The following is an 11,676-nucleotide window of genomic DNA, read 5'->3' as shown; positions in this document are numbered from 1 at the left end:
TCACAAATATAGGAGTGTGTTCTGAAAGAAGAACACATGCATATGCTGAACATATTTTATTCAGCAGGCCACATGGAACTAAGGAAAACATAAATTTCCGCTGCAACGCAGCAATGTATGGTGTCCACACAAAATAAAACATTTTCGTCCATCTACACGTGACATTGAAGTTCGACCACTGTTAGAGGGGATCCTGTTTACCACGGTGTGACGCCGCCCCGTCGGCGAATAACTGTGGCAATGCGTCGGGGCATGCTGCGGACGATTCGTTCAAGGTATTCCACATCGATGCGGTGCCATTCCTCCTGCAGGCAGGCGATAAGAGCAGCCACTGTCGTGGGTCCCCTCTGTTGCACACGTCGCTTAAGAACACGCCACACATTCTCAATGGGCGAGAGGTCGGGACTCGATGGTGGCCATGGCAGAGTTCACACGTGATGGCGAGTCAACCATTCTCTTGTCAGCCGCGCTGTATGAGGCCTGGCATTGTCATGTTGAAAGATGAGACGCCGCCTGTGGAACAGGTGCCTTCGCACTGTGGGAAGATGCCGCTCCAGTATGCGTGTATAGGCGTATGCATTCACAATGCCCTCACGGACGTGTAGTGGGCCAACCCCAGATGCCATCATGCATCCCCATACCATCGCTGACGCAGGTTTCTGTACCCGACGTGCATAACATTTTGCTTCATTCTGTTCCTCCTTCCGACAAATGACTGTTTTCCATATTTTCCCGTACACAACATTGAAAATGGATTCGTCCGTCCACAAAACCCTGTTCCACTGCCGAAATGTCCATCCCCGGTACATTCGTGCCCACCGTAGTCGATTGCCTTTGTTCAACATGGAAAGGAAGGGTTTACGTTTCGCCTTGTACACTCGGTAACCGCATCGCTGTAGGTAACGGCGAATGGTTCTGGTTGACACTTCAATGTGAAAGCGTTCTCGAGTCCACAGTCGTAATTCGGCCACAGAAACATGATTGTTGGTCTGGATATAGCGCCTAAATATCCGTAGGTCATGCACGCTCAGCAGGCGTTTTCGACCAGGGGCCTTACCTGGCTCTGTAGTACCCGTATTTTGGTGGTGTTTGATGATGCAGTGGACGGTTAACTTGGGTAAGTTCAGTTGGCGCCCTATTTCCCGTTCACTGAGTCCATCCCGTTGCAACTCCACCACTCTTCTCCTCACGGTGTTGTCAATAGGTTTGCCCCTGGCCATGGTGATGATGCACTGCGGTTCCTCGGTGCACAGCACGCGCTTATATACGGCGGACTCCCTTATCGTGTCCGTGACGTCATGCTTCCGTCGAATGCGCCACTATCTGGAATATTCCGTATGGGTCTGGTGCCTGGTCGAAGTTCAATGTCACGCGTATAGTTCCCCGTTTTCGTTCTTTACGTGACCTTGGGTGCAACATGCTGGGATCACGATTCTTGCCTGCTCACACGCCTCCTCTTACACACATGCGTCACTTCTGCGGGTCACCCATTCCACCGCCTATGCCTCTGTGCATTTAATCATGTATTCCTTTCTGGTCGAATTTCATTGTCACCAAGGTTGTAGTTCATCAGGTTGCTGCTCTGCCTTTGCGCTGGTGAGTAACGATGGTTGTTAGGTGTGAAGTATTGGTCAGTCATTCTATTTCATAACGCAAAATCTTGTAATGCTGTGAAAATACATGTGGAACTTTTAGAAGCCAGTGATGATTGCTGGAAACGTTCAGCAAAGGGAAGGCTATACAAATATTCATGATGGTAGACCTAGTGCCCAGACTGATGATGTTGAGTATGTGAAAGCAAATTGTAGCTTCACAATTAGTACTCTTGCCATTAAATTTTGGACAACATTGTTCCAAATTGTTAGGAACTGCTCATGATGGATCCCAAAAATGTTCGAGTCGTCTACAAAACCCAAAGAGTGACAGTTCCACATGCATTTTTGGACTCCTACCAAAAAGAGGGAAACAATTTCTCTTTTCTCACTGGTGCAAAAAGCTCAAGTAAACTTGATCAGCATCAAAGTTCATGACTGTGTTTTGGGACCAAAAAAAAAAAAAAAGTGTTTTCTGTGGATTTCATTGAGTCCGGAACAACAATCACTTCGCAGATGCACTCTGACACTTTCAAAAGCAAGTTGTGCCACTTAGAACCAATGACATGGAATGCTGAGGTCAGGAATTCTCCTTCATGACAATGTGCACCCACATATTGTTGACATTTGATCAACCAACAGTCCTGCCCTTGCACCTAGTGACTATCATATCTTCCTGCACCTGAAGAAGGCTTGCATCTCAAGGATTCAAAGCAAGTTCAAAATTGCAATATCGGCCTGGCTGAACTCCCATGTGGAAGGATTTAAAGCAGAGGGTAACAGAAGTGTTTGGATAATGAGGTGAATATGAAGGTACATATTTGTAACAACTAATACATTTTTGTTGAACTTTTAATTTTTATACTTTTGAAGTGCAGCTCATAGATAATTATTCAGGCTTTACAATATCAATGCACTTTCTTAAAAGGAGACATTTTTGGAAAGATGTAATGCCTACCAGTCTTAAAACAGACTAATTAACATTGATTATAAAACATTTTAGTGGAACATGGCTTATACCCATTTTTCATTGGTATTTCTGACACTAATTCAACAGTTTTACATAGTCTTGCATTTCTACATGTGGAAAACTATACATAGTCTAATCAAAACAAAACATCATCTATGTGTCATGAACACATTTGTGGTATTAATGAGAAACACACTAAACACACAACAAAAGAGAATCTTGAAAAAAAAATGTAACTCTACAAATAGTGAAAAAATAAACCTAGAATTGACCACAAAAGTATTTCATTAATAAAAGTTAACCTAAACAAACATTTTCCAGAATCAAAATTATTATTATTATGTTAGGTGTCCAAAAAGTCATGCAACTGAAACTTTGAATGTACATAACTTTTGTAGAGAAAGCGATAGAGACATGCAATTTACATTGGATATTGACTTTCTCTATGTGGATATTTTTGAAACATTAAACAAGAAAATCATGCTCTACATGAACATCCTGTATGAGGAAAAAGTTCCTAACGTAAAAAAAAAATCTACGAAGTAAAAACTAACATGGACAAATGATGGCTGTAGATTGCAAACATTTTCGATGTGCATCAATGGTCTCTGTGGGTATTTATCGAATTGATAAAAGAAAGATAATTTATTGTGCATTACAGATGATTTATGGTGTTAATTGTTCCATATGCATTAAAAAATGTGTTTTTTTTTTTTTTAAATTATGAGGTGTACCGGCAACATTGTATCATAGGGTAGTATCAGGTGTGTCTGACATCTGGCTACATTATTAAATCAATGCCTAAATAAAAAAAGTGTTGAAAACAGGTCAAGGTAGTGTAGATGTGTAGTGAACTTTACAACATTCTCTCTTGCTTCATACATTTGACACTTCCATTCATCGAAACATCTGGTTTTTGTACCTTTTCATTTACATGCTGAGTAACATTTTGCAATTAAAAGTTCATTTCCTGGAGTTTGACTTAGACTTACCTGATTTTTCCCACACTGATCCTTCAATTTTTAAAAAAATACTATATGAAGGAAAAATCTAAATCTTTACCAGTAATACACCAGCCTCTGCATACTTGTTACTTCTCACCTGATTTAAGATAGTTTAAACTAGAAATATGGAGTAAAAACTAAATAATATGTGCCAGAAATACCAAATAAATAAAGTGTAAAATACTTACATTATTTATCACGTAACATTTATTCTACAAATACGAGGTGCATTCAAGTTATAACACCTCCTTTTTTTTTCTTTTTTTTTTTCAGGACTGGAAGCAGATAGAAACATGCAGTTTGTTGTACAATATGCGGGCACTCGTTGTCCATGCATGACAGAGATGGCAGCACTGTACAGCACATAGAACTCTAGCGGCAGCGGCCAGAGTGAGAACTGTTTTGGGTACTTAAAATGGCGACGTTTTCATTACAAGAGCAGCGTGTAATCATTCGTTTTCTCCATTTGCGTGGTGTGACACCGATTGAAATTCATCGCCAGTTGAGTGAGACATGTGGTGATGGTGTCATGGATGTGTCTAATGTGCGTTCGTGGGTGCAACAGTTCAAAGAAGGCAGAACGTCGTGTAACAACAAACCAAGACAATCTCGGCCTCGCACAAGCCGGTCTGACGACATGATCGAGCGAGTGGAGAAACTTTTTTTTGGAGGATCGCTGAATGAGTGTGTAACACATCGCCTCCAAAGTTGGCATTTCCGTGGGATCTGTGCACACAATCCTGCATGAAGACCTGAAAATGCGAAAAGTGTCCTCCAGGGGGTGCCACGAATGCTGACGGACGACCACAAGGCTGCGCCCGTGACATATTGCCAGGCAATGTTGGCACGTGATGACTGCATGAATGGGACTTTCTTTTCATCGATTGTGACATCCATGACACCACCACCACATGTCTCACTCAACTGGCGATGAATTTCAATGGGTGTCACACCACACAAATGGAGAAAACGAATGATTACACGCTGCTCTTGTAATGAAAACTTCGCCATTTTAAGTATCCAAAACAGTCCTCACTCTGGCCGCTGCCGCTAGAGTTCTATGTGCTGTACAGTGCTGCCATCTCTGTCACGCATGGACAACAAGTGTCCGCGTATTGTACAACAAACCTCATGTTTCTATCTGCTTCCAGTCCTGCAAAAAAAAAAAAGTGTTATAACTTGAATGCACCTCGTATGAAATGGTTTTACCTCAGAATAGAATTTTTGACTCCACATATCATTCTCTGGAATTTGTTACTATCTTCCACTGCAATAAACCTGTAATTCATAATTGGAAAAAGAGACACGGTAGTATATAAAGAAACTAGTACTCACTTTATCCGCGAAACTGTTTTTCCTTCTTTGTTCTATTAATTTCAGTGGCCACTGCCACCATCCTTGTTGGAACTCGCTGTACTGTTGCTTGGCGTGCATCTTTTGTTTGTAGTTCTCCAGCTGCCCCTAGGTGCGCGAGGATGGTGGCAATGGCGACTGAAATTAATAGAACAAAGAAGAAAAAACAGTTTCGTGGATAAAGCGAGTACTAGTTTCTCCATATTTAAACCCGTAAATTCAAGTTTTTGCACTCCAAAAATGTAAGAATTACTTCTGCCCCTCCCCCTCCCTTCAACAAAAAATAGAAACTTGTCCAAAAAAAAAAAAAAAGTAGGCTAACTATGTTGACTTAGTTATAACTTTAGTTTCTAAACTTACGACTCATCCTGCTCATCACATTATTTACATATTTTAGGCAGTACAAAAACAATTACAACATGATGCAATTATAAAAAATATACTGATCAACTGAACAGTTACTGTGGACAAACTGCCACTCGTGGATTATCAGTTCATAAAATAAATACATAAATTGTTCCAGCAATTAAATTCACCATCTTAAAGCACACCTAACACAAATTTCAAGTAGTCTTCGTCATTCATCACAGCCTATGATGAACCTGGGTGTTCATTTTCTTTAAAAAAGTTTCTTGTTCACATGAAACACTTCACAGAGGTACATCACACGTAAGTATTCCAGTTACTGCCATCTTCTGGCTGAAGACCGTTTGTAACTAACAACACTACATCAACAATCCACCAAATCCCAACACCACCTAAAGTCAACAGCTTTCCAACTGCAGTGCCCGTTTGGCCTAGGCAGAACCTATCCATACCTAGGAAACCAAGAAGAATACTGTAGATAAGGGTTGTAACAAAAAAATGGCCTTTGTACCTGAAAAGAAAAAGAAATATTGTGATGTGTAATATTATCAAATTAAAATGTCCCCCCCCCTGCTAAATAAAGATCTATTGGCAATAAAAATATCCACAATTCAAGAATTTCTCCAAATATTTCTACATATTCGTTATATTTATTTCTACAGATAAGGATGTATTGATGGAACAAACACAACAATACATTAATGAAAAACTAAACTCCGTGAGCCTCCCTGATGGTACGTTGGCAACATTGTCATCTGGTGGAGGCACACCATGGTTCGGATCCCACTTTAAACTGCAGGTTTTCCTGATTAGCATTTCTGTGCATAAAGTGGACTTAAAAAACAAAGTAAAATTCCTAGGCACAGGTACTAAGCCTGACAAATTGTTTATCATTGGGTGATCCAAAGATAGACATCATGTCCAATCATCATGATTTCTTGGCTTTCAAAACTGACATCCATGCCTGACCAAGATTTGAACCTGCGACCTCTGTCTTTATAGCATGTTCGACAGACCACCCTGTCAGAAGCCAGATTCTGCCAATTTTTTTTACCATAGCCAATATGTGAGTATTTGTTAAACTGCCCCCCCCCCCCCAAGAAAAAAACACACATTATATAACTGAAGCAATATGTGTATTTGCTCCTCCTTTGAGGAAGGGGTGGATGAGTAGGACAATACTGACCTACAGCAATGCATGATTTTTATGGAGAAAAATACTTACGCCCCACACATGGCTGTGCGGTCTAAGGTGTCAGGTTTTGGGCTTGGGTAATGAGATGCATGCTGGTCTGAGTCTCCTGGGGGAAGCTTAACAACTTTTCTCCTGAGATTTCGACCTGTGTATGGGACCGGTGGCCACCCAACATTGAGAGGAAATTGGGGAATTAAAAAGGAGTAGCGTAACCCAGTCATGGAAATGAACAACAATGACTGGGGCTGCCTTGTGCTGACCACACATCACCCTGTAACTGGTTGGATATTGTCCACCTCTGTTGAGGTATGTGGGAGCGAGGCAAGCAGTTAGTAGGTAGCGCCTGATCTTCAAAGGCTGTTGATTGATTCACTTGCTTTATTTTTACTTCACTTCTTGTGCCCTTTTGGCCAATTTGCGAAGATGGGGATGAGTGATGAAATTGATGAATGGACACTCACAAACATCCATGCCCAGGCTGGGATTCGAACCCGGAACCCCTGGCATTCAAAGGCTGTTGCAGCACAGATTATTATTATTAGAAGAAGTAGTGCATCCTACTTTTCACCTTAAAAAAAAATCTTCACCTAATTTCTATTCCATACAACTGAACGTGAATTCGAGGTCCAAATGGGAAACAAATATTTTAAAGATTTTCCAACTATGGTTTCCTAACTGCTTACCTGATACACGGAACTCCATCCCTGAGAAACGTTCTGTTTCCTCTGCACTCTATGTTATCGAAAACTCTGCAAACCACTTTTGCCCTTTCCACTTCTTCATATCGAGTGCCTCCAAACTGAAAATATTAAAATAAGTGTATTTAGCAAAGAGACTAATTCCTGTTTCTGTTAATGGAAAATCAATTGTGAACTGCTTAGTGCATATTAACAAAGTAAAGAAATATTTTACACTTACAATGATGACGGATGTATAAAACTTACATTAAAATAAAGTACCTCTTGGAACTTACCTTAATACACCCAACGCCATTTTCTTTAGCACTAACATTTCCATTATGATCAATAGGTGCATCACAGTCCAGGAAATCCATTGGCCTGCAAGTAAAAGTTTATTGGTAGAACAATGGCACAGTACTAGATTTTAAGTTTGCAAATATGATACACGGTGGCCCAAAAATAAGGTTACCTTTTTTCTGGGCCACCCTGTATTTCTAGCACATTTGCTGCGCATTCTACAGTAACAATCATTTCCCGCAAGAAGAATTAAAAAATAATATTTATACGTGCACAATCATAATATATTTTGGTATCACTAGCCAAACAATGGTTTCAAAATTGCTGAAGAAGACATCTATGCGTGATGGCAAAATGTTCCAATGGGAAACAAAATATCAAAGTACATTTAGGAGATATACAATCAATCTGTTTAGTACATACCCTAATGTACTAATAAAGTTGAAAGGTCTCTAGAGACAATGAGAGGTTGGCCATGTTTAATTAAAATTGGCTTTCATGATCTGAGGTTCTGGATTAAAGAGTTTTGTATTCAAAGTTCCTATTTTAAGCTCTCATTACTTTCTAAACACAAGTACAATGTGGAAAAAATACACCATATGCTTTATAAGAATGGCAATGGAGGTTGACAAACTGACCATCTATCAACACAAAAAACAATTACTCGTTAGGCAGGTCTTGGCTCTGAAATATTATGACAAAGGTTATGCCATAGGTGGATTTTCATATTAAAATCAAAAAGTATGAGTTTCAAAAATGATTAAATCTGCATTTGTAATTACATCATCATCTACATTTCATTTTAGCGACCTGCAGAATGTGTTCAGTCTTAGCCTTCTTGACACTTGGCAAGAAGAGTGGAATGTGGAAAAGGGGTACAAGCTTCATGCTATTAAGCCCACCATTGGAGCTTGGTGTTCATAGTCTTGTCCCTCTCTTCGTGAAAAAGTTCTTCTTACTCGACTTCGTATTGGACACAGTAATGTAACACACGGTCACTTACTGCAGGGGCTTGACCCTCCGATGTGTTGTTGTTTTAAGTGTTCGGCACATTCTTATTGAATGTGCCGATCTTACTTTCCTCTGACAGGCTTTTAATCTTCCCAGCCGTTTGTCATCCCTGTTGGGCGATGACATCGATGTTTTATCACATGTTTTTATCTTTTTCAGAAGAGCCCGCCTCTTCCACAGTCTGTGAGAAAGCTTTTAGTGATTCTGACTTTTTAAGGTGTTGTGTTTGTCCTGTGCAGGGCCCTTTACAACCGTGCACTTTTAATTTCTCCCAAGGGGCATTTTACACACCTTGTTTTAATTTTTCATTCAGTCAGAATTTTAGGTAACGGGGTATTTCCCCGAATATATTGAAGTGTGCAAAATGGCCTCAAGTGCCGACGCACCCAAAAATTTTAATTCATTCATATTCACGTCTCACACATTGTCATTTGTTGCAAGGGCTGAACCATCTGCTGTGTTGCTTGGCATATTCGAGAAGAATTTCCTTGGACAGAGTTACGACTTACCATCCATGTTGGGAGATAATAACAAGTGTTTTACCAAATATTTTTAGCTTTTTGAGAAGCGTGGACCTTTCACACTGTTTCTGAGGAAGTTTTTAGACTTTTCTCACCTTTTTTAATGTGTTGCGTTTGTACTGTGCAGGTCCATTTACAACTTGCATTTTTAACACTTTTCAAAGGGTTCTTTACCCCTTTTTTTAATTCTAAGGCAAGGGTTTTAGATAAGTGCATTTTCCCTCAGATGGGTGCAAAATAGCCATACATGCCGAAGCACCCAAAAATTTCAAACTAATCAATATCCACCCAAGCACCAACTGAGTAAGTTGAAATACATGTTTATGCAGAGATATATTGAGAGTGCTGGGCCTTGCACTGTTAACATTGTAATTATAATAAATCCAAGTATTTAATATTTTTATTTTCCTCACTTTGTTTGTTAGAAACTGGGGAAACAGTTTCATTCATCGGAGACACATTTCTTCATTTTTACAGAAGAAACTACTTACGGAAATGAGTTTCTCCAAAGTTTCCAACGTTAGTCGAGGTATTTTCTTTCGTGGAATCTATTTGACTGGGAAATCATGTATTTTTCAACAGAAATATCTCACCGATGCACAATTGCCATTGCTTTCCTAGGTGAACCGGATGCTCCATACGTTGGATGACGTAACCCCCTGTCAGTGTTTCCAACCCCCCCTTTTTTAACTATCTTGCCTAACCAAACCTAACCTTATCGGAATGGTTCATGGGACTATCCTTCAGCTACCCATGCATAATGTACAATTTGCATGTGTGACGTTCACGATAGTAGGTATTTTTCGGTGAAGGTTGGAAACACTGATATTTGAAAACAAAAGAAGCGATATCATTCACAAAGTAAGCGATATCCCACAGTTGCGTGCATTCGGTAGCACTTAGAAAAATGCATTATTTTAGTAGAAAAAGTGTTTGTTTTCGTGTAAAAAGCATAATGGCACCCTGAACTATGTTCCGCAATACAGAATTGGTAAGTACGATCCACGCAAAACACAAAATATCAGATTTTAATGTGACTCCGATCTCTGAAACTGGTATCGAAAGTGGACTTAAAAACGAACTCAAACATTTTTTTTGGGTACTAATCTGATATTCCCCACAGACAGATTTCTTCATTTTTACAGAAGAAACTACTTATGGTAATAAGTTCCTGTAGCATTGTCTAACATCTGGAAGGTGTTTTGTGTGATGTAATGGATTTCTTCAAATTTAAAAGTTTGGGGCTCATTTGGGGGCAGGTGACTCCGGCCAATTTCTAACATGCCTTTAACAGGGACTCTATAGATAAAGCTGGGTAGCCGGAGGGGAGGCGGGGCCACGTTAGAAGTTGGGGGCGGTAGGTCAATTACCCCAGGGGCGGAGCCCGGAATTGGTGGGAAATTTCAAACGAAAATAATTTTTTAGTTTAAATTTCCCACAGAGTCCAGGACGAAAAATGTGAATACACCTTAAAGAATGTTTCACAAAGCAGATAGGTAAGTACAAATGTCAAAAATTGACACAACGAAGAAGTTATAGGTGTCCGGAGAATATCAGATTTTTACCATTTTTTGACTTTCGTAATTGTTTTGGCACTCATTGTAAACTGTACTAAAAATAAAATTAAACTATTTGGTAAGGTTGCAAACTAAATATGACTTGAAAAATATTTCATCACGAAGGTTTTTCAATAGCTCTGTGTAGTTCACTGCACTATTTTGGCACTCAGTGTAGTGCAGGTGTAGCCCAGTGTCAGGCTGGTGCAAGGAAATGACAGCACGTTCATTTGATAAGTTAGCATGCACCACGTTGACCATATACCACACTCTACACCGCTCCAGAAAGTAGTGCAAACGGTGCAGACACCAAATCAACAAAGCAGATGAGTCGGTGTTGTACCATGTAACCAACTAGACACGTGGTTGCAGAAAGTCAAAAGTGCAAGGTGTGGCTAATAGGTCACATGCTCATGCATAGAGTACCAACGTCGCGGTGTTCTGGCTTATGAATTGATTTTACGCTGCTCAAGGACTTCTACACATTGAAGAGTCAGGATCAAAATTGTCTTATAAATGAAATTAAAACCCTGACTTATTAAATTTGCGCTTTTAATCGTAAAATTTGTATAAATAAGATGAGAGGTAGAAATGAACATCACTACTGATTAATAAAACATTCTACAAACAATATATGGGTTCGCATAACATAAATTTCCTGTGGATAATCAAGGGTTTTCAGCGTGACTATGGATTATTTTGCGAGCGGGAAATTCAAAATTCAGTCACATTCTAGGCCTATATACTCTATGTACATTGTATTAACGAATATACGAAACTACAGTACCCCTGGAATAGGAATTACGATCAAAAATAAAGTTGGGCCTGAAGTGCCAGCAATACACAATACACATTAACACTCACAGAAAAGAACAATTCACTTTTGGGCTTAATGGATTATAATCTTCCGCTGTTGAAACATTGTTCTTCGCACCAAGACATCCTAACGGACAATATAATACAAGAAGTTGAATAACAGATACGAATAACGTCGAAGAACAGACTTTCTTCATCCTACTTCAACCAGATGCTCACTCACAACAATAATCAGTGTTGCCAGTGTCTTTGGAAGTACGTAGCTGCATACATTCTAAAACTTCAGTACACAAATAATTTTAAAGAAATACTCTT

At 39.7% G+C, this 11,676-nt stretch overlaps 1 protein-coding gene across 1 annotated transcript; it reads right to left on the bottom strand.

Moving 5' to 3' along the window:
- Positions 1-4,698: 4,698 nt before the first annotated feature.
- Positions 4,699-11,576, bottom strand: amrt (TM2 domain-containing protein 2 amaretto). Its single transcript, XM_083142405.1, has 4 exons — positions 11,410-11,576; positions 7,454-7,538; positions 7,164-7,279; positions 4,699-5,796 (listed from the first exon to the last, which is right to left on the bottom strand). Exons 1-4 carry the CDS (start codon positions 11,556-11,558, stop codon positions 5,583-5,585), a joined length of 564 nt encoding a protein of 187 aa, XP_082998531.1. The 5' UTR covers positions 11,559-11,576; the 3' UTR covers positions 4,699-5,582.
- Positions 11,577-11,676: the final 100 nt, after the last annotated feature.

This window comes from Lepisma saccharinum, chromosome 21 (assembly GCF_977018435.1).
Source record: "Lepisma saccharinum chromosome 21, izLepSacc3.1, whole genome shotgun sequence".
Taxonomy (NCBI): Eukaryota; Metazoa; Arthropoda; class Insecta; order Zygentoma; family Lepismatidae; genus Lepisma; species Lepisma saccharinum.
Note: the sequence above shows the minus strand (reverse complement) of the source record. Positions and strands in the feature narration are given on the sequence as shown.